This window comes from Nuphar pumila, chromosome 13, assembly GCF_984573655.1.
Source record: "Nuphar pumila chromosome 13, dmNupPumi1.hap1.1, whole genome shotgun sequence".
NCBI classification, from domain to species: Eukaryota; Viridiplantae; Streptophyta; class Magnoliopsida; order Nymphaeales; family Nymphaeaceae; genus Nuphar; species Nuphar pumila.
The window spans coordinates 95,070,022-95,093,514 of NC_143261.1; the positions used below are offsets into that span (position 1 = coordinate 95,070,022).

At 38.0% G+C, this 23,493-nt stretch overlaps 1 protein-coding gene across 3 annotated transcripts; it reads left to right on the forward strand.

Annotated features, from left to right (window-relative positions):
- Positions 1 to 2,709: 2,709 nt before the first annotated feature.
- Positions 2,710 to 16,540, forward strand: LOC149819291 (U1 small nuclear ribonucleoprotein 70 kDa-like). 3 transcript variants are annotated; one of them, XM_089983959.1, is made up of 13 exons: positions 2,721 to 2,831; positions 3,220 to 3,244; positions 3,330 to 3,466; positions 3,579 to 3,693; positions 4,093 to 4,172; positions 7,480 to 7,555; positions 7,660 to 7,724; positions 7,835 to 7,897; positions 8,607 to 8,688; positions 8,799 to 8,961; positions 15,317 to 15,391; positions 15,482 to 16,181; positions 16,264 to 16,540. In XM_089983959.1, exons 3-12 carry the CDS (start codon positions 3,368 to 3,370, stop codon positions 16,074 to 16,076), a joined length of 1,413 nt encoding a protein of 470 aa, XP_089840085.1. In that variant the 5' UTR covers positions 2,721 to 2,831; positions 3,220 to 3,244; positions 3,330 to 3,367; the 3' UTR covers positions 16,077 to 16,181; positions 16,264 to 16,540. The 3 variants fall into 3 exon arrangements, with proteins under 3 accessions (XP_089840083.1, XP_089840084.1, XP_089840085.1); XM_089983957.1 differs by having other exon boundaries at positions 2,710 to 2,831; positions 3,196 to 3,466; XM_089983958.1 differs by having other exon boundaries at positions 2,710 to 2,831; positions 3,220 to 3,466.
- Positions 16,541 to 23,493: the final 6,953 nt, after the last annotated feature.

Here is a 23,493-nt window from a genome sequence, read left to right on the forward strand (position 1 = left end):
TAACTTTTTTATACAAAGTAACTCAAGTAGTTACGATATTTTGAGGTTCGAGTTTAAAAGAAAGTTCACATATTATCTATGTAAATTTAGTAAATCTTTTATGCGAAGTAACTCAAGTATTTGCGAAGTTTTGAAGTTCAAGTTTATAAGAAAATTCACTTTTTTTTAATGCAAGTTCGCGCATTTTTATGCAAATTTCATAAATTTTATTGATGAAGTAAATCACATATTAATAGCTTGCAATTAGGTTTGTAATTTTTTATGTATAAATTATGAAGTAAATCATGTATTAATATTTTGTATGCATAAACTGTGAATATTGTAGGTTTGCAATTTTTACCTTTTAATAGTTTATGTGAATAAAAAAATGACAGTAAATATAGTTTATAAATAGATCGAATTAACAGTGAATGAAAGTTACAATGAATAAAAAAATGACAGTGAATCAAATTTATAATGAATAAAAAAACACATTGAATCAAATTTACAATGAATAAAATTGATTCCATTTATTAACAAATGAACCTGCTCATACAGTCATTCATTCCATTAATTTGTCAATGTATCAAATTTATAATAAATCAATTTTATTTCATTCATTAACAAATGAACATGCTCAAACAATCATCCATTTTAATGACCTAGTGAAGTGATGTTATCTCCTTTGAACTTGCATCAACAAGTTTAGGAGAAGTTAAGTTTCCGTTGTCCTGTGACTTTTCTCATATAAAGTATGATTTCCATAGTACATTAGCATTAGATACTCCTCCAATTTTTAGAGCGAGTTGCTTTAAACTGTGTAGACGGTTTGCGGTGAAAAAAAAGTTAACCAAAAAGCACCAACACATTCCAGGCAAAAGCCTGGTTTGAGAATAACTGTAATGAGACTGACTGCTCAAACCAGCCCTTTGTTTGTAATGTGTTGATATTTTTTCGTTAACTTTCTTCTTCTTTTTCTTTCACTGCAGACCATCTATACAGTTCAAACCAGCTCACTCTGAAAATTGGGAGAGTATCTGATTAAACGCATTGTAGAAATCAATTTATGTATAAGAAGAGTCACAAGAGAACACAAGCTTAACTTCAAAACTTGTTGATGTAAGTTCAAAGGTGACAACAACACCTCACAAGGGCATCACTACCAGTATTTGACTACCGCCCTTCACTCCGACACACAGTAGCCTCTCCTTCACCTCCTCACAAACTTGTATACAGATGATGTCCAATTAGAGAGAGAACAATGAACATTCCAATCGATTCAATTTATTGTCTTATGTTAACATTGATAGCCCCCTCTTATAAGCCAAGGGAGGCTACATAAAAGCTTAATAAATTACAAAATATTTCGTAAATGAAATTGCAAAGTTTCAAGAGACTCAACCCTTATTTTGGTTAGGGCATTGAAATGGGAAGGTCGACCAGTCGACCTTATCTCCTTGTACACATCCACCTAGGGCATTAAAGATTCTTGTAAGAATATTTGATCTAGATCTGTTTGACGAACTTTATAACTTTTAAATTCGAACATCCGAACATCACAAATATTTAAGTTACTTCAAAAATAAAATGTAATAGCGTCACATAAAAAAATGCAAAATTTCGTTTAAACTCGAACTTTAAAATCTCAAAATACTTTAGTTACTTCATATTAAAATTTTCAAAAAACATGCATTTTTTTTAAACTCGAACTGACAAACTGCGTAAATACCCGAGTTACTTTGCATAAAAAAATTATGAAATTTCTTTTAAACTTGAACATCAAAACATCACATATAAAAGAAATTCACACAAAAAATGATAAGTGTGAGGACTAAAAAGGTCAAAAAAATAATAGTATTTACGATTTTAGACAACAAACATATTTAAAAAAATGTTAAGGCTTTTCAGGAAACATGTCATTTTGGTCCTACAGTTTGGTCATTTCTCGTTATCTAAAAGAAAGGGTTTACACTCGCATCAACTATAAATTGGACGTACAGGGTTAGACCCAACACACTCTGGCTTTGAACGATCCAGTCCAAGACCTTGTTCAGTTTGCTTATTTCATTGACCAGCTTTTGCTAGGGATGGCAGTGGACCGGGGGACAACAGGGCTCCGCCCCTCCTCGCCCCGTTTGGACTGGGGATGAAGGGCATGGAATGAGGATGGAGGCGGGGATGAAGGTTAAAATCTATCCCCGTGCGGGGATGGAGGAGGGGATGGACTTAAGCTTTTCCCCGCCCCGTCCCAATCCCCGCCTAACCCCACCCCGCCCCGCCCCCAATCCTTTAAGGGATGACTATGGACTAAGCGGAAACGGCCCCCGCCTCGCCTCGCCCCCGTTTGGACCGGGGATGGAGGTTCGGATTTTGAAACGGGGCGGGGGTGGAGACCTTGTCCCCCACCCTCACCCCCTCCCCGGTCCACTGCCATCCCTATTTCGCAGCAAGTTATCGACCCTAACTGGAACCAGGCTTCTATTCGAGTTGCGGTGTCATGCCAAGTCTGGATCCAAGTGGGTCCATCCCAAACCCAGCTTAGCCGGACACTTTGGCCGCTGCCATTTAGAAAAAGACTGGATCCTGGGTCCGGTGGAGTCCAGAAAAATACCAGGTTCCAGTTGAAATATGTGGGTCCTGTAAGGCTGTCGGGTCGGATATTGTAGATCCATCTTCAAGTTGGTCCGAGTCTAAACCTTATTTATTCAATATAACGATACGCAGGATTTTAACGACGTATTTCAACCACGCGGGACGCCCCCCTCTGGTTTCGATTTTGGGTTAGGGTTTTCCATCGATAGTTCGTCCAGGCGTCGCCGGTGCCGGAATCGCGACGGATCATCACTGGACCGGTCTCTCTCTCCTATATATATGAATGAATGTCTTTTTCTTCCTATCGTCGACTGAAATAGCGAATCGATTGCATGTACTATCCGGACTATTGTAGAAAATTCGTGGTTTTAGATGTGATTAGGCTTTTTCGAATTTTCGTTTGATGATGGTGCTCAGAATGGTATCACACGCGCATGTGAAAGTGATTCTTTGTTCTGTCTTTAGATTTGCATGATGAGATTTAGATTATATTGTCTCAGATTTTTTGTGGTTCTAATCGAGAGATTTGGAGGTTAGGTGCCAGTTATATATTTTCTTTTTCTTTTAAAAAATGATTTCCTTTTTGTTCTGATTTTTTTTTGGTTGTCTGATTTTTAAATTCAGAAATTTGGTTATTGATCAACTCAGGTCCTGTGTTTTGATACACACAAAGGTGATATGATCTCTCCTTGCAGCAGTCACGAGGAATAGTTGGCTGGGAAAGAATCGCCGTTTACTTGTTCTTTTTTTGGTATTAGACTGTCGTTTCCATTTCGAATATCTCTTCCTTCGGATCATGGGGGATTACAATGATGCCTTCATGCGAGGGAAGGATGCGGCGGTTCAGGCTCGGACCAAGGCGCAGAACCGTGCAACAGTATTGCAGCTGAAACTTGTACGTTGTTTTCAGCAAACCACAATCTTTTGCTGTTCCTTTTTCTCGTTGGTTGCTTTGTTTCTGTTCCTGAGGATTGATGATTCGTTGGCCTTTTCATGTGTGTTCATAGATCGGACAAAGTCATCCGACAGGCCTCACATCCAATCTTCTGAAGCTTTTCGAACCAAGGCCACCTTTGGAATATAAGCCACCGCCTGAGAAACGGAAATGCCCTCCATATTCAGGTAGCCTTATTTCGGGGTTTTAGGTTTGGAAATGATGGTTTGACATGAACATCTTTCTTTGCTTTTTATCTTCATCAAATCCTTCTATCATTCTTTTCTATTGCTGAATGATGGTTTGGTTAGTTCTTGTGCATTAAGCCACCATTATTTTGTTGTTGGTTTTGTTCCTCTTGTATAATCAGGAGTTGTTAGTCCTTTTTATTTCTTTGTTTATCACTTATTCAAAGATTCTAAAAAGAAAAATTTCTACTATGCTACTTGTTGATGAAGGTAATCTTGCTCTATTTCTTCTTTCTTTGGTTCTTTGTTTTCCTTTTTCTTCTCTTGTTGCGGTGAAATTTTATTACGGTATGTTGCTGTCACGTGGATGCTGAAACCACATTCTTTCTTCATTGTCAGGCATTGCACAATTCGTAAGTGAGTTTGCTAAACCAGGGGAACCCGAGTATGCCCCACCTGTGGTGAAAGCTGAAACACCAGTAAGACACTTTTCTTTCAGACCATGTCTTCTGTATCTGGTTAATTGCATAACTGGAACTTATGCTAAGTTGGTAATAGCTAATCTGGATGCTTGGTTGGTTCCTGTTTGTTTCTTGCTCTATTATTTGTCTGCTGGTGAGGAGGGTACATCGTGCATATATTTACAAGTCATTGTTCTCACGTGCTTCTAGAATTGGGTCATTACCAGTTTGTCTTTGGCATGGTTCTGCTTCCCTTTCTGAGCTTGTAATTAACTTCTATAATTATTATTATATAATGCATTCTTATTTTTTCCCTCCGAAATTTATATCACTGGTTAGCTGAAATTTTCTGTTTGTGTGTTGATTTGTTAGGTTGGTTGTGGTTTTGAGAAATTCTGCTGAAATGCACTTGAACCATCCGACACATCTCTATCTGTATTTGAGTGGCAAGAATTTGAGAAGTATGAGTTATTGTTTGTTTCTTTATGTTTTTTGCCTTTTTTTATTTTAACCTTCATCTTCACAACTGGGAACATGTAGACTACACACACATATTTGTTTACTTATTTTATTTTGCTTACTCATGATTTTTTCGATGTAAGCCTTTGATATCTTGCTGATGAATATAATAAACTTGTTAATAACGAATTGGAAAGTAAAGGTTGTCTCATAATTACCAAATGTGAAGAAAATGCAAATGCGATAAGTGTTCTTTTTACCATTGTATTCATTAGATGGCTTAGAAGATTTTATCTCGTCTTGATTTCAATGTATGCCATGGTTGTCATTCTTGGAACTCTTGAATTGGCCACACACCGACTCAGTCACTCTGTCAAGTATAAAAATATATTTTGTAAAACACATTTTTATGTAATATAATATAATATCATATATTATAAGAGCTGGCTGGCTCAGCTGAGTAAATGTCGTGACCGGTCAAGTTCGGTGCTAACCGAGTCAAGCTCATTTCCTAATTCGGTTTAGCTGCCGATGCAAGGCAATTCAGCCAAGTTACACATTGACTCACTGTGTTTTCCAACTATGATGTATGGACCACAAATTATGAAAATGGCCTATGATCTTCAGTGCATTTTTTTGACTGCTGTACTGGATATTGTGTTCTTGTTTTTTCCTATTGATTCAGTTTGGCTACTCTTGAAAACCAATTTGATAGGTATTAACAGAAACCTTGCAAATGAAGCAGTCAGAGGAAAGGTTGTAAGTATCATATCGTTACCTGTATCGGTCGGGGCCAAAGTAATACCGTATCGGATCGTATCATAAAATACCATAATATTTTAATAAAATATTATGGTATTTTATCATATCGTTATCATATCGTTACCTATTGATTCAGTTTGGCTACTCTTGAAAACCAATTTGATAGGTATTAACAGAAACCTTGCAAATGAAGCAGTCAGAGGAAAGGTTGTAAGTATCATATCGTTACCTGTATCGGTCGGGGCCAAAGTAATACCGTATCGGATCGTATCATAAAATACCATAATATTTTAATAAAAAATTTCCAAAAATTCAAAAAAACCAGAAAAAATTCTAAAAAAATCATATCACATGAAACAATGACGAATTTCACAAAATATGACAATAAAATCACATATGAAGCATTTATGTCTCCATGAGCTGCTATGAATGCTATGTTACCTGTCGACACGGGTACTGGTACCTGGACACGGCATTTTCCATGTCCTATATTATATTATATATTATATTTTCAATATATAATGTATTTTTTAGATGTATAATACATATTTTCAGTATATATTTTAGATATATGATATATATTTTTTAGTACATATTTAGCCATGTCCTCATACCCACATTTTTTGGAATTGCCGTGCCGCACCTGTACCCGTATGCTTTCCCGCACCTGTACCGAGGTGACATAGTATGAGTGTCATGCATATCTCATAAGAAAAATGTAAATTGTGAAATAATAAACAACACTAAGCTAACAAGTCGCAAGATCCATAACAGGGCATGTTGTTTTTTTTTAAGTTCAAACAAAAAATGAAGACTTCTTCTTTCAAGAAATCAAGCCTTAAATCACTCTCAAATTCTTTAGGAGTGAACACAAACTAACCTTAAGGAGTCTTCTTATCTATGTCACATAGGTGCGGGTGCGGCACTTTAAAAAAACTTGGGTGCGGGGGTGCAGGAGGTTTTATATATATATATTTATTTAATTTTATATTTTAATATATGCATATATAAAACTTATCCATAAAATAATCTCTCAATTAAAAAAATCTGTTTTTCACCAAAAACAATAAAAAATTTAAAAGTATTGCTTAATCAAATTTGGATTTATATACATTTGATACAAAAGTCCATTCCAATGCAGTTTTCACTTTTTTTATTAATGCATTTAATACAAAAGTTTGACCTACTCGGTTATCCCCATTTAATACAAAAGTACATTTAATACAACATCCAACCTACTCGTTTTTCCCCATTTAATATAGAAATTCATTCCAATGCAATTTTCACTTTTTCTATTAATGCATGACAAAACTCTATAGAAATTATAAAAGAATGTAATGGCTCAACTTTTTATGACAAAACTTTTTAAAAACAGTAAAAGAGTAAAAGAATGTACGTGGCTCAAAACATTTAATGTACAACGTTTCAAACTTTCAAAGCTTTGTATATGGGACAAAACTTTAAATAATTAGATTTGTTTATTTAGTGTAACTATTTTTGGACAAAAATAACCTTGGGTGCGGGTTGACCGCACCCAGGGTCACATTGACCGCACCTGCACCCACATCGCGTTGACGCGGGTGCAGCGACCTCTACGTCGAGTCCTTGTGACATAGCTTCTTATATATTTCAAAAAAAGAAAAAGAAAAAGAAACAAATTGAGTGCAACATAAAATGCACTAATTGCGTATCATAAGATACACCCTGTATCGGGGTGTACCGTACAATACACCCGATACAGGTACGATACACACCCGTACCTCGATATGAGTGTGTATCGTATCAATTTGGCCCAAAGTAATGATACGTATCGTACCGTATCAATACGGTATAATACTTACAATAGTTGTAAGAAGGATTTCATTTTGACAGAAGTCGCTAAAACTGAGTTGGATTTCATATTCATGTAACTAGGGATGTTTACCATGCCATTGAATCTCCTGTTTGTGTGCTACATGGCATTACCTGAAGCTGTTGGTCTTGTGGAAATCGGTTGTATGTATTGCATAAATGGCATGGTAAAAAATTGCATGCATCTAGGTAGACAAGCTGTAGCTTGTAATATTACGTCTAGACATTTAATGTCGACTTTCTTGTTGAATAGGCACAAAGAAGAGCAAGAATCCATAGACAGAGATTGGAAAAGGGCGCCCTAAAGGCTTCTACAGAGCTTCAAAAATGTAAATGGTGTACATTTGTTATATTTTTTCATGATGCTTTAACTTTAAGTAGACCTAACCCAACTGTGTATTTAACTTTTTTTTTCAATCTTCCTCTAATATAGATGATCCGTCGAAGGACCCCAATATCTCAGGCGATCCTTACAAGACATTGTTTGTGGCTAGGCTTGTAAGTTCTTTACTGCTGCTTGAAGTATTCATGTCACATTTTTTAACTTTTAACTTGTTTGTTAAATTTGAATATGCAATTTTAATTGTTCTTGTGTGTTTGCTATCCAGAGCTATGAGACGACTGAGCATCGTATCAAAAGGGAGTTTGAGGCCTATGGGCCAATTAAACGGGTAGGTATTATGAGCAATCCCGAGGGGCTCGGGTGTTTGCTCTTGACTTGGGTAAGAGGTTCAGCGAACATTCTTTCATTTTGGCCTTTTTAAAAGATCTAAATATTCTAAACCTTTCTCTCTATCTTCAAGCTTTGAAAAGAGACTACTCAACCATCTTCCCATTTTAAAATGTCTTCATGGTGGGTAAACATGCAAGGGGTAAGATAGAATAATTTTCCTTTTCTTTTGCCACTAATGGCATTGTGGGTGTGTTTAATCTCAGTTCCTCCTGCAAAATTCTATTTGATTTCCGAGGCCAATAGAAATCTGTTTCCACATCCAGAGGTATTATGGTATTGCTAGATTTCTTGTCATATTTCTTTTTGCTCTTTTAAGAAATATCCCTGGTAAGGGGGTGGTTATTTTGATCCACATCTGGTAAATCGATCACATGCCTCGATATTTCTTCCAACTCAATTACAATGATGGTGACACATCCTGCCTGGCGAAGCTGTACACCTTAAAAGGTGAGCACGGCTAGTGAGGCATAGTGCCTGTCTGCCGTGCCATTTAGGTCTTAGAGTTTTGAACATGTTTTAGGTTGTAAAAGTTAAAAGAATTTTAAATGGATGGAATTGCTTTGTTTTGTTATTTTCCTTTTTCCTTTACTCGTGTGTTTGATGAATAATTATGAATATTTTGATTTTGCTTGTCCTCACTGTCTCAGGTCCGTGTGGTTACTGACAAAGAGACGAACAAGCCTCGAGGCTATGGCTTCATTGAATATGCACACACTCGGGACATGAAAAGTATGTTATCATTAGGGGAAAATGGCCCCTCACCTTTACATATGTGGAAGAACAATGAAATCATCCACTAATGAGAAAATGGTGTGCTTACGAAACTTTTTGCTATGCAGCTGCATATAAACAAGCAGATGGGCGAAAAATTGATAATAGAAGAGTCCTTGTGGATGTAGAACGTGGTAGAACAGTTCCAAATTGGCGTCCTCGTAGACTTGGTGGAGGACTAGGGTCGACCAGAATTGGAGGTGAAGAGGTGAATCAGAAGTATTCTGGCAGGTGATGGTATTTCTGATCTTGTGCATGATTCAGTAAGGTTGTGTGGTGTACCTTGGTCTCAGATCTATGTCTTGTATCTTTCGTATGTCTAATGCTGATATCCAAGGTGAACAAATGCTGAATCTCAGATCCACCCCAAAGTAAGGGTTGGTCGAGATATGCGTGTAGCAGATGGCCCATGAACTGTTTTTTTAAGTTCTTGGACCTTTCTGCTGCATCTGTTAAATCGTTCATAAGATATTATGTCTATGCATGGGCTAAAAAAATTGCTTATAAGGAAGCTTCCTGTTGCAGTAGAATTGCTTCATAGCTGTAAATCATTGTTGTTGCATACATATGTAACAATCTTACTAGTTATCTGGGGAGGGCAGAACCGATGCAAAGCACATGCCACTACGGGGTTGAAACTTGAAAACATACATGAAATTTATTCTTGTGGCTTCATAATATTAAATATCAAGTATGAGGTGGGTTCATACTAATTTGAAATGTAATGTTTTGGATTGATAAATTATTATAATACGCTACTATTGGGATGACGTGATATACCATCGATATAAAAATCAAGCATATCATAGCATGTCAACCTATACTGTATGATAGTTGAGGTCTCTTGCAGGAATTTATTTTTTTTTTGCACACAGTTTTCTCTCTAGTTTTTTTAAAAAGCAAGGTTGTTTTCGCTCCAATTTTGCACAAAAATATGATAGAAATAGCCTCCATCCTTCCTAGATTTCTAGGATTTTTCTTGATTTGCCCTAATTCACCACAAATATGTCAAATTATTTGGGGAAGCTCAATCCATGCTACATTCTGACATTTAAACTTCAAAAATCTTGTGGGGAAGCTTGGTCCATGCTCGTCCTATGTCACCTGGGTATGGGTACGGAGGATATGACACGACAATTTAAAAAAATGAGGGTATGTATATATATATATAGATAGATAGATAGATAGATAGATAGATAGATAGAGAGAGAGAGAGAGAGAGAGAGAGAGAGAGAGAGAGAGAGAGAGAGAGAGAGAGAGAGAATCAAGGGTTTTGGGGGGTGGGGAGTTTTTTTTTTTTTGAGATTCGGGTACCAGGCGTACCTGCACTGCGCCTGATACCCATACCCGTGTTGACACTGGTACGACAGCTAAAGTGCTGGGTTTCTCACTTTTTCCTCTTTACAATAACAACAACAACTACGCCTTCATCCCAAAACAATTGGGGTCGGCGATATGAACCAAAAAAGAAAATCATTCTCGGTCTTCCACATAAATCCTTCTCCTTCAATCATTTTTATCCAATGCCATGTCCTCGGTGAGGTTCAAAGCATTCATATCCTTTCCTATCATCTCCATCCATGTCTTCCTAGGCCTACCTCAACCTCTTTTAACTAATATATTTTCCCATTTCTCCATCCTTCTAACTGGAGCATCATTAGGCCTTCACCGAATATGTCCAAACCACTGTAAACGATTCTCTCTCATCTTATTTTCAATGGGTGCAACGCCTACCTTCTTACCTATATCCTCGTTCTGAATCTTATCTTTTATTGTATTTCCACACATCCATCTAAGCATACACATCTGAGCTACACTCATTTTTTGAATATGATGTCTCTTGGCAGCCCAACATTCCGTACCATATAGTAAAGCGGGCCTAATAGTCATCCTATAAAACTTTGCCTTCAACCGCAATGGCATTCTACGATCGCACAACACTCCACTTGCACTTTTCCATTTCATCCACCCAACCTTTATCCTATGATTTACATCTCCATCAATTTCTCAATACTTTTGAATGATAGATCCCAAACTATGTCACATGGGTGTGGGTGCGGGGATTCGGCACTTCCAAAAAACCTGGGTGCGGGGGTGCGACAGGGGCAAAGATGTAATATATATATATATATATATATATATATATATATATATATATATATATATATATATATATATATATATAAGGGGGTCTTTGGGGTTCCCCCCGGCGCGGGTCCATTTCATAGGGCACCCACACTCTTCCCACATTCCCCCACCAAACAATAATTCTTTGTCGAAGAATACCTTACTGATGTAATCTCCTCCCCACCCCTACTGCTTTACCTTACTACTATTATTATATTATTCATGTCCCTTAATTTAATAATAACCAAGAGTCAAATTACTAAGAATAATTTTTTTTTTCCTTGTAATACTTTATACATAAAAGGTTAATGTTGGTCTTTCTGTAACTACATGAGAGGGCTAAGGGCTAAGGCCTAAGGGCTGTTTTGCATGTTTTTATGACAGTCTGCATCAAGTTGTGGAGGTGAAAGCGACCTTACAATGTGCTTTGGATGCTCGTCAATCATGAATGCGCCCTTGGGTCTCGAACCGTTCAAGTCAAATCCCTCATCCGTCCCACCTCCTCCTCGTCAACATAGAGCCCTTCACGGAAGGCCCTCGATTAAATGGTCACGTGAACATGATCACTATTTTGAAGGGGCTTTCAGTTGCCCATGTGACTGGGGGCCCACACCTCTGCAGAAACCATTATTATAAAACTCTTTGGGGTTTCCCACACACTTATTAGGGTGTCAGATTTATGTTGACGTATCTGCATTCGATTGAGAAGCTTGATGAAGAGTCGTCTTACGTGACGACGCACATTGGTTCCGTTAAGAAATTTTTTTTAAAATTCCGCAGCCCATTTCATAGGGCAAAATTTAAAAATAAAAATAAAAAAATAGACCAAAATGACTCTGGCTGCGTTGACCACACCCAGGGTCAGGTTGACCGCACCGGGTGCAGCACCCGCATCCGCGTCGCGTCGCGTCGACGCGGGTGCAACACATGTCTGACCAAATCCCTGTGACACAGATCCCAAATATTTGAAACAATCATCCACCGGTATTTCTTGCTCACCAAGCTTCACTACGCTCCCATCACTACTTCGTTGCTTACTAAACCGACATTCCATATATTCTGTCTTACTCTTACTCAACTTAAAACCTCTTGCTTCTAATGTCTGTCTCCATAATTCTAACTTAGCATTAACCCCAGCTCTAGACTCATCAATCAAAACAATATCATCAGCAAACAACATACACCACGGCACATTTTCTTGAATTGATCTCGTAAGCTCATCCATCACTATAGCAAATAGGAAAGGGCTTAAAGAAGATCCTTGATGTAACCCAACCGTTATAGGAAAATTTGTTGTCACCCCTCCACAAGTGTGAACATTGGTTACTACTCTTTCATACATATATTTAATTATACTAATGTACTTGAGAAAAACACATTTCTTCATCATTGTTCACTAGAGAACGTCCCTAGGTACTCTATTGTATGCCTTCTCCAAATCAATAAATATCATATGCAAATCTTTGTTCCTCTCTCTATATCTTTCAATAAGTTGTCTAAGAAGATATATAGCTTCCATAGTTGATCTTTCAGGCATAAAACCAAATCGATTCTCCGATATCATGACAACCTTCCTCAACCTAGACTCAATCACCCTCTCCAAAAGTTTCATAGTATGACTCATGAGTTTTATACCACGATAGTTTGTGCAATCTTGTATATCACCCTTATTCTTATATAGAGGCACCAAAGTACTCTTCCTCCACTCATTAGGCATCTTATTTGTTTGCCAAATCTTGTTAAAAAGATTTATCAACCATTCTAAACCTTTCTCTCCCAAGCATTTTCAAGCCTCGATAGGTATACCATCTGGGCCAACTGCCCTTTTTTATTTCATTTTCTTCAAAGCCTCTGCAATTTCTTTCTTTTGAATCTTATGCATGAAGTCACGATTCATCTCATGAAAAAGAATGGAGAAGTCTCCAAGATCCTGAGCATGACTTTCATTAAATAGCTTATCAAAATAATCTTTTCATCTCTCCTTAATCTCCTCATCTTTGACTAAAACCCTTTCTGTTTCATCTTTGATACATCTAACCATACATAGATCCCTCGATTTTCTATCTCTCATCTTTGCAAGCCTATAAATATCCTTCTCGCCCTCTTTGGTATCCAACTTGTCATAAACTTCCTTATATATCTTATCCTTTGCGTTTCGAACTACTTTTTTAGCTTCTTTCTTTGCTATCATATACTTCTCCAAATTCTCATTATCACGACTCTTAGATTTTTATGACACTCTCTTTTAACCTTAATAGCTAATTTGACATCCTCGTTCCACTATGATGTATCCTTACCTAGCGGTGCACCGCCTTTATACTCACCCAATACCTCCTTAGTCACCTTTCTCATGCCACCCACTATCTTATTCCACATTGATTCTGAATCCTCTTCGAGACACCAATCAGTTTCTTTAACTACCTGCTCTACAAACATTCTTTGTTTAGCTCCTTTTAGTGCCCCACCACTTAATTCTATGATCTATCCTATGTCTATCCCTTTTGCGGCATTGTCTAATTCTAAGATCTAAAATTAAGACTCTATGTTGTGTAGCTACACTTTCTCCTAGTATAACCTTACAATCGATGCAACAACCCTTATCTCTTTTTCTAAGTAGGAAAAAATCTATCTGACTCGTATTAACCCCACTTTTAAATGTTACTAGGTGAGGCTCTCTCTTCATAAACCAAGTGTTTGCTAAGATCATATCATAGGACAAACCAAAATCTAAAATCCTTTCTTCACTTTCGTTTCTTTCTCCTATACCATAGCCTCCATGGATACTCTCAAATCCATCCCTACTAATGCCTACATGTCCATTAAGGTCACCGCCGATGAAAAACTTTTCTCCATAAGATACCCATTGTCCTACTCCATCTAAATCTTTCCAAAATTGACGCTTAATAAAATCATCTAAACCTACTTGAGGTGCATAAACACTAATAATATTAATAATATCCGTACCTAATACTAATTTAATACGTAAAATCATATCACCCTTCCTACGGACCTCAACTACATTATCTATAAACTCACAACTCATAATAATCCCTGCTCCATTTCTATTCCTATTTATTCATCTATACCAAATCTTATATCCCAAAGGTTCTATCACTTTTGCTTTCTCACCTACTCATTTGGTCTCTTATAGACATAAAATATCAATCTTTCTCTTACACATAACATTTACTAACTCTACCAACTTACCAGTTGAAGACCCTATGTTCCAAGTGGCTAACCTAATTTTATGGTCTTGGACTAACTTCTTTACCCCCACCCGTCCAACAAAGTGAGGGAACCCTTGCCTATTTGACACCACACCCGGGCGCCGGTGTGACGCGTCGCTTCTGGGCGACGACTTAGCAACCCTTGCCCATTTATAACTGCCTCCGGGCCTATAGAGTACAGCGCGTCGCTTAGTAAGGAATGCCCCCAACGAAATTCTCAAATTGGTTCATATTCATAGGGTATGACTAAGTTTTTATGCTGGCTGTCACTGGCCTACCGCAACCCTCCTCCTTTTTCCGCTTTCCAAATGCAAAAATTGGCTGATAGATTATAACACTGGCAGCAATTTTTCATCATGCAAGATCCTATCAGGGGTGCGCTCTGACCTTTTATGTGATGATTCTGTCTAAAACCATGGGATTCCAGTTCAGAGGGTGACCTTGCATCGACTGGATGAATGTTGCTGCTAGCTAAGGGTGGGCAACGGGCCAGGCTCCGCTAAATGGAGCGTGCCGATTGGGTTGTTGACCAGGCTGGCCCGGTCAAAGCCCGACCTGTCAATTCTGGCCTTTAGCCCATTGGGTAAACCCCGACCCACACCCCACCCATGAGGCCTAAACGGGCTGGTCTGAATATATATATATATATACATAAAAGTTCACACACACATATATTCGGGATGGGCTGGGGCCAAGCCAGGGCCAAATTTATTGTCCCAGGCCGGGCCCATGGCGGGCTGTCCCAGGCCGGGCCCAGTGCTCACCTGTACTGCTAGCTTTCCTTTTTGGTCATTCATGAAATTTTGATTGGTTTTCCTAATTTAGGTTGATATTCTTAGTTGGATATCTAGTTCAGCCTGATATAGCCTGATATTGATTATAACTTGGACCTCTCTCTCTCTCTCTCTCTCTCGTGTTTGCTCACACACACACACATTGGTGCTGCAATTCCTAAAATCATGCATAATAATTCTTTGCATTAGACAGTTCTTTTTCATAATTTAGTATTTTTTCTGCTGCAATTTCTAAATAAATTTTTGTGTTATTCTTTTCTTAGCACATCCATAAAACTTCTTCGGCCTTTTTTTATATCTGGTTGATTCAATTCAGTAATTCAGTTTAGGCTTCTTCTTATGGAAATGATATTATGCTCGTTTGAGAGGAAGACAATGTACAATTTATTATTTGTGCACGTTGTTTGAGATGAGTATATAACTTGAGTTAATAAACAGGGAGCCTCAACAGATATCAGCCGGACCTCGGCCATCAGAGGAGCCCAGAGCTCGAGAAGATCGCCACTTGGATAGGTGAACCATGATTTCTTTTTACTTCTTGCAGTCGTTTTATTTTGTGATGATAATTGTATTTTGATTGCTAATGATTTCGAAAACAATCAGGGAGAGGGAAATGTCTCGTGAAAAAGGGAGGGATAGATTGCGAGAAAGGGAGAAGTCTCGTGAGCGCTCGCATGAGAGGGGTAGAGATCGTGATGTGAGGGAAGATAGGCATCTCAGAGATCGTGACCGTAGAGACAGGGAGCGAGAGAGGGATCGTGGCCGTGATCATGATCGTGAATGGGATCGTTCCCACCGTGGTCGTGACCATGACCGTGGACGTGATAGGGATAGGGATCAAGACCGAGTACATGATCGTGAGCGAGACCATGATCGTGGTCCTGAACGAGGACGCCATCGAGAGAGGGACAGGGAATATGAGCATGGTGAGCTTGATCCTGATTATGAGCGATCCAGGTCGAGGGAAAATGATTACGGGCAGCACACAGAGCCGGAGCATGCGTATGAGAGGGAGATGGAGCACAAGAATGTTGATCATGAACATGGACATGTCCTGCCTGTTGAGAGGTACGATCTTGTTGATAATGAGCGTGGGCGTGAACGCTATGAGCATGCTGAGCCTGGCCATGCTGATGCGCATTACGGCCATGATCATGATCATGATCATGAAAGATATGAGCAAGGGGAGTTAAAATAACATGAACGAGAGCGCTCTCGTGATATAGAACAAGAATACGACCTTGCTGACCGACCAGATTATGACTGCTAATTGGAAATTCTTTGGCATTTATGCTTGCTGTTGGTAAGTTCAATATCTCTGTTTCTCTCTGGCTGTGGCTCATGCTAAGTGTGTTCATCTTGTGCTTACGGTCTATTCGTTTCAGGTACATCAGAATGTACTTGACAACTGGTTCTGATAAAGAAGAGATGGTTATTTTTCTTTCTCTGGTTTGATCCATGTTTTGGAGGACGGAATGTGATAGGGGACTTCTATTACCTTTTTTAGGGTCATATGCGTACTGTCCGTTTTGACTGTTTATCTTGCGATACTGTATGTGTTGCTGTTGTCTACTTTCCTGCTGAACGGAAACATAATACATGTTGGCTATCATGATTTTTTTGGTCCTTGCTAATAATACTATGCAGGGATGGGAACATAAAGCCCATATGCGCTATTATGCTGTGGCCTGTGGGATATAAGTGAAAGTATTGATGATGACACGTGTATTTTTGGTTGTGTGTTGGGGGCGGTTATAGTCTTAAAGGGAAAAATCCCTGCCACCCACCAAGGGGGGGGGGGGGGGGGCTCCGCTTGTTTGGGAGGAGCTGTTAGTGCACGTTACCATGTGTTGGGACGTTGCAAGTTCAAAACCGGATGGTATGCTGTGTCACTGGTGGGGGTCTGCCTAATCCCCCTGCTTGCCTATAAAAAAAAATCTCTGCCACCTGTGGGTTTTGAACTTGTGTCGTCCGGTCAACTTGGTGAGATTTAAGCATATTGCATTGAGAAATTCTTACCGTAGCAGCTGGTAAGATTTCCATTTTTTACTTGTTATTTTAGTCTGTCATGCTATCCAAATTTCGTTCTGTTATTATTATTAATTTAAAAAAAAAATCACTGGTGACCTAGGAATTCTAAAATGTGAAACTAATCTTTGCTGTGTTTTATTGTTGCGTTTTCCAGTTACTATGCTGTGTGTGTGTGTGATGGCAAAGAGTTTCTTCTTAGGAACTGAAACTTTCGTGCAAGCTATTGGACAAGAATATACATACTAATTTATTAGCATTTAACAAACCAAGATGTTCAAGCATTAGGTAAGGATTGGAAGAAGGTGCAAACCATGGTACCAAGACAGAGCAAGAACATCTTTTTTGACTTAGGGTGCCTTTGATATTCGGAAAAAAAAAATAAAATTCTGGCCACATTTTGATCCAAAATGCCGTGAGCTCCGATGGAGATGTGCTCCGGCCATCAACTCCCGCCCCCATCCCATGGGTAAGTAGAGGCATGATGCCCGGGGGACTCCCTTCAGCAATCTCTATGTCTATCTTGGGCCATCATCGTGGGGGGCTCTGATCCTTCAGCGTCGGTGTCAAAGGCTGTAATGGTTCAGCATGGGGAATCTCTTTAATTAGATGTCCAGAGAGACCGTCATGAAGAGATGATTCCATTTGAATGGACGGCTCTGTCTGGATTCTTTGGAGGAAACTCACAGAAGCACAGAGTATCAGTTCACGTTATAAGAACTGCTTGTGTTGTGGAAATTTCCCTCGGTGAATGTCGTGTTTGTTTACCAAGGATTGTTTATGATGCGTTTTAGTAACATGGAGGACATGTCTCGTGTTCTCCCTGGGGGCCCATGAAAAGTGGCAGGCTGAATATTGGTGGCGCACCAATGGAACTGGACATGGAGTTGAAGCTTCAAATCGAGTTCCCCTTTAAATTGATGACTACACGCGGGCTTATCTGCGTAGTGCTGGACGAAAGATGTGTTTGAAGGCATTGTTGTGTATCTTCAGGGACATCTTCATATTGATGACTACACACGAGCCGTGGATCAATGTGCTTTTGCTAGAATTTGTGTGATGGTGTAGCTAAATTTCTCTCCCAAATCACATCGAGATTGCGATTTACAATCGGCGCACCTTTCAACAAGAAATTGTTTACAAATATAAGATTCAATTCTGTTCTCAGTGTGGGTCGACCAATCACCTAACCTCTAATTGTGTCCGGCTCATAAAGCAAATCTTGTGGCGGGTAATTTTCAATCGGACCAGTTTGTTTGTTGTGCCACGCAAAATGGGTTGGGTTGTCACCAATCTTCGTGATGCCCAGAGAGTCTAAAAATTGATTAAAATTCATCTGCACCTACATGAAAAGATGTTGAGCCCCGTCGTTCTGATACACTAGTTGTGACATTCCAGTCATTTAACACTAGCCAAGGAACTTCCACAAATGGTTTAGAAGCTTATTCCATAGGGAGCTACGGTCAAGATAGGAATTATGACCATAGATTATAGAGTTGATAAGTATGTTTTATCTTCCACCATTACTGATAGAGTTTGATCCGAACACCGCATCACGTCTACACGGATCTCTTGCGACTTCCATAAACATAATATGGCTCATTGGAGATGCTTCAAAATTTCCAACAATATTTTATATGGTGAAACTTAGTTTAATAGAATGAAGCCCCCCTTTAGAAATCTTTGTTTTGAGGAAGAAAGACGCATCTGGTTGATGGTGGCGAAGCACATCGGCAATGTGCCGCCGAGCCCAGCTCCTACCTAGGCCTCATACATTCCAACTCAATACTTTCAGAAGACTTGGAAGAAAAAACCTGATTCTTGGCAGTCACCTTGGCCTTTGTAGGAGCGGTTGACCCACTGTCACCATCTATGCTTGTTGTGAAGCTACTGTTCTACTTGGAATCCGCTTTGGAATTAGAGGTGGAAAGGAGGAGCACCCGTTGTCCTACGTTTTTGAAGATGCTTGGATCGGACAAGCTTCCCAACAGAAAGCTGTTCTCGATGAGAGATCTCCGATGGGTCGAAAGCATCCAGCTTGTATTTGGGACTAGAACAGGATGATTGTAGTCTTTGAACACAGAAAGAGTCGCCCTCTCCAGTCGGGGGAACGTTTTCCTTTTCGCCAGAGTTCATGGCTTTGAACAAGAAACTCGTTGGAGAGGGGTTCTGCAGTGAAGGGTCTTTGCAACACGGCTCCTCGTTGTGGCCATTTTGATCTGCAGACTTGGCTTGTTGGTCCACGTATTCTGGAGAGGAGTCTGATGTGTCAGACGAGTTCCCACGGTGGACAAAAACTGATTGGAGTGGCCTCGTAAGCTGTTAGGAAACTGCTTGAGCGCTTTCTGGTTACCAGTCACCGGAGGTCGGCCACATTCCGCCGTTTTTAGGCATCGCTAAAACTGATTGGAGTGGCCTCATAAGCTGTTAGGAAACTGCTTGAGTGCTTTCTCGTTACCAGTCGCCGGAGGTTGGCAACATTATGTAGGAGCAGAACAAAGGAGAAGATAGATTTTGTAGACAACCTTCTTCACGAGGGGTTATACTTCCTCAGGTTAGCTTCATTCAAGCAAGCTCTTGATTAAGCCCTCTCTCTTTAAATAAGAGAGAAACATGGGATGGAGATTTGCACAGCGTACGTGGGAGTTATCGATTTTCTCTCTAATCAGAGAAAATCGGCAAACATTTCACTGCTATGAGCTTATCCAAATGAAGTAAAGCCCTAGTTTAGGCAATTTCACACGTCAGAGAGACAGTGAGCTCACATCTCTCCTCAACACTTGAGACTCTTCATGAAACATGGAAAAGGTGATCACCTATAACCAACATCTTTCTGGCCATATGAAACTAATTATGATGCAGGATTTTACCTCTCACTATTGAAGTATTTTACTTGCATCAACATTCCTAGAATGAGTTATATACTTTAGTTTTTATTCCAACTATATGTTTTTATTAGACATATCTTAAAATCTCATACATGATACATGTTTTGAGAATATTTTCTCAGATATGCCCTTTGTCAAATGATCAACAATCATATCAGATGCAGGTAAGTAACTGACTTTGATTTCATTCAATTCAATTATATCATGAATATAATGGTACTTTACCATTATATGTTTACTTTTAAAATTGTTTGCTTTACTATTTATAAGAAAAATGTCATCCTGGTTATCACAATAAATATGGACTGACCCGTTGATTATATCCTGCTTCAAGTCATTAATGAAGTAGCTTATCCAAACGACAAATATAGCAGCTGCATTGCATGCAATATATTCTACTTTCTGAGTATACTGAGCTACACAATCTTGTTTCTTATAAGATCAGAAAACTGCTTCTCCTTCGAGGAGAAAAAACATATCCAAAAGTAGATTTACTATCATCTCTACTGCTTGCAAAGTCAACATCACAATACTCAGTTAATTCTAAAGTATCAACTTGAAAACATAATTTTAAGTTTATAATTCTTTTTAAATATTGAAACATTCTTTTTATTGTTTGTCAGTGAGGCCAACCAGGATTACTTTGGTAGTGATTAACGAGACCAATAACAAAGTTGATATCAGACATTGTGCAAAGCATAACATACATCAAGCTTCCAACAACTTGTGCATAAGGGTCATTCAATCTTTTTTGTCCATCATCAGGACTATCATTCTTACTCGGTTTGACACCTTTTACCACAGGTGTCCCAACATGCTTTGCTATCACTCATTTTAAATTTCTTGAGTATATGATTTATATACCTTTTTTGACTCAAGCTTAAAAGCTTTGAGTTCTTATCTCGAGTGATTTTAATTTCAAGAACATAAGATGCTCCTCTCATGTTTTTCATTTTGAACTGAGAATTCAACCATGACTTGATTTTGATAATTATCTTGTTGTCGTTTCTAGTCAAAAGAATATGATCTACATAAAGTAAGAGAATGACAAATTTACCCCCACTTTTTCAGACATAAACACAATGGTCAAATTTATTTGCTACAAACCTTAATGATGTAATTGCCTTATAAAACTTTAAGTACCACTGATGTGGTGATTTCTTGAGTCTGTATAGAGATTTTTTTAACCTATATACTTTATCTTCTTTGCCTTTTATTATATAGCCTTCAGGTTGATTCATGAATATAGTTTCTTTAAGCTCACCATTAAGAATGACAGTTTTAACATCCATTTGATGTAAATCTCGATCGTAGTAAGCTATAATAGCGAGTATTATCCAAATCAAGGTGAATTTTACAACAGGTGAATATGTGTCAACATAATCTAATCTTGTTTCTGAGAAAAATCTTTAGTAGCTAATTTTGTTTTAAATTTATCAATACTACCATCGGACTTGAATTTCTTCTTTAAAATCCATTTACATTCAATGACTTTTCTTTTTTCAGGTAAATCAGTCAATTCTCAGTCTGTTTTTCTCAATGGACTCAATTTTCTCATCCATGGCTTTTACCCAATCTGTTGACTCTCGTGAATTTATTGCTTCATTATATGACAAATTATCTTTCATGTCATCCATGTCTTAAGTGTAATACAGTTCTTCTAACAGATAGACATAATAGTCATCTAAGTAAGACGAAAGAGCTCTACACCTTTTGTGCCCAACCTGAGATTGATTAGAAGAAGATGGAGAGTTTGCAGGGGGTTCTTTATTACTTAAATGTTCTTGCAAGTCATCAGAGTCGTAATACACATCAAAAGATCATCTCTACTTATTTCAAAAATAATTTCTTTCATATTTTGATCTTCCATAAAGATATCTCTACTTTCGATTAAACTCTTATCTGGGTGGTAAAATTTATAACCTTTGGACTTTGGGATATCCAATAAAGATAAACCTTATAAATCTGGTATCAAGTTTATCTCTAGATCGCTCTATGACCTTTATATGAGTTACTGAACCCCATCTACGAAGGTGACTTAAACCAGGTTTTCTTTCAGCCATGATTCATAAGGTGTAGAGACAATAGCTTTACAATGAACACTATTTAAAACATATGTTACTGTATGCATTGCTTCTCCACAAAATACTTTGGTTTATAAAGCATTAGATAACATGCATCTAACCAGATCAAGGAGAGTCATATTAAATCTTTCAGTCATACCATTTTGTTGAGGTGTGCCAGGAGTTATAGTTTGATGTATGATCCTATTAACCTTGTAATATTCAAAAAATTCATTTGAGGTGTATTCTCCTCCTCGATCAGACAGTAAAACTTTAATTTTTCTACCAAGCTGGTTTTCAACTTCTTGACGATATTCTTTAAATTTGTCTAATGCTTCATACTTATAAGTTATAAGATATACATAACTGTATCTAGAAAAATTATCAATAAAAGATAAAAAATATTCCATTCCTTTATGAGTTTGAGTCCTGAAGGAACCACAAATATCAGAATGTATGATTTTTAATAATTCAAATGCTTTAATTACATTATGTAAAAAATATTTTCTTATCATTTTTCCATAAATATAAGGTTTACATCTATGAAATAAAGATTTATTAAAGTGAGGTATTAGATTTAATTCAATAAGTTTCTTCATTTTCTTTAAGTTAATGTGTCCAAGTCTTTGATGCTAGACATTTACATCTACATTAAAGACAATGTTAATATAAGCAGAAATCAAAAGAATTTTATTCATATCAGAATCATCAATTTTAAACAATCCATGATGTTGATCAAAAAACCCATCAAATAGCACTCAACCATGTTTCCTCATAGTAACTTTTCATGGTAGAAATCTAACTTCAAAATCCTTGGCAACCAAGGTTGGGATATATACTAAATTATATCTCATGGACGGTACAAACATGACATTAGACAATAATACATTATTTCTAGAAGTTTAAATGTGATAAGTCCCGACAGACATAACATTAGAGTAGGTGTTATTGCCCATGTACACTCGATGCTCACCAGACTTATACTCGACCATGTCCACCATTCCTTCCTTGCTCATTGCTATATGACATGTCACCGTAGAGTCTACTCACCATCCAGAAAGAGCATGGTCCACATAAGAGCATTCTGATATCACACAGATTATATCTCACCACTCCTTTTGCTGGCCATTCTTGTTGTTCCTATCATTGTTGTTGTTTGTCCGACTCAATTAATCCTTCTTGAAGTGTCTAAGTTTTCTACACTTGAAGTACTTGACTTGGGAGGCGGCTGCCTGCAGCTTGCGGAATGTTGGACCTTTCCTCTTATCAAATTCACCATTACCATTAAAAAAATTCTTCTTAAAATGCGAATGTCTAGCAGGGCTATAACTGTGGTTGGGAGTATCCTTCACGAAGTGTAATTTGCTTTTTCTATATTGTTACATATATTGCTGCTCAATTTTCAATTGAGCTGGAAGCTCGTCTAGGGTTAGATTTTTTGAGTTCAGTCTAAGAGTAGTTTGCACCATTTTCTATGAAGATGAGAGACTATACAGAATAGTGGATATATGCATACAGTCAGGGATTATATTCCCAACTATCGCTATGTCCTTTGCCATAACAAGCATTTTGTTCATATGATCAACAACGTTATCATTTTCTTACATCCAACACGAATTATATTGTTCTAGGGTTA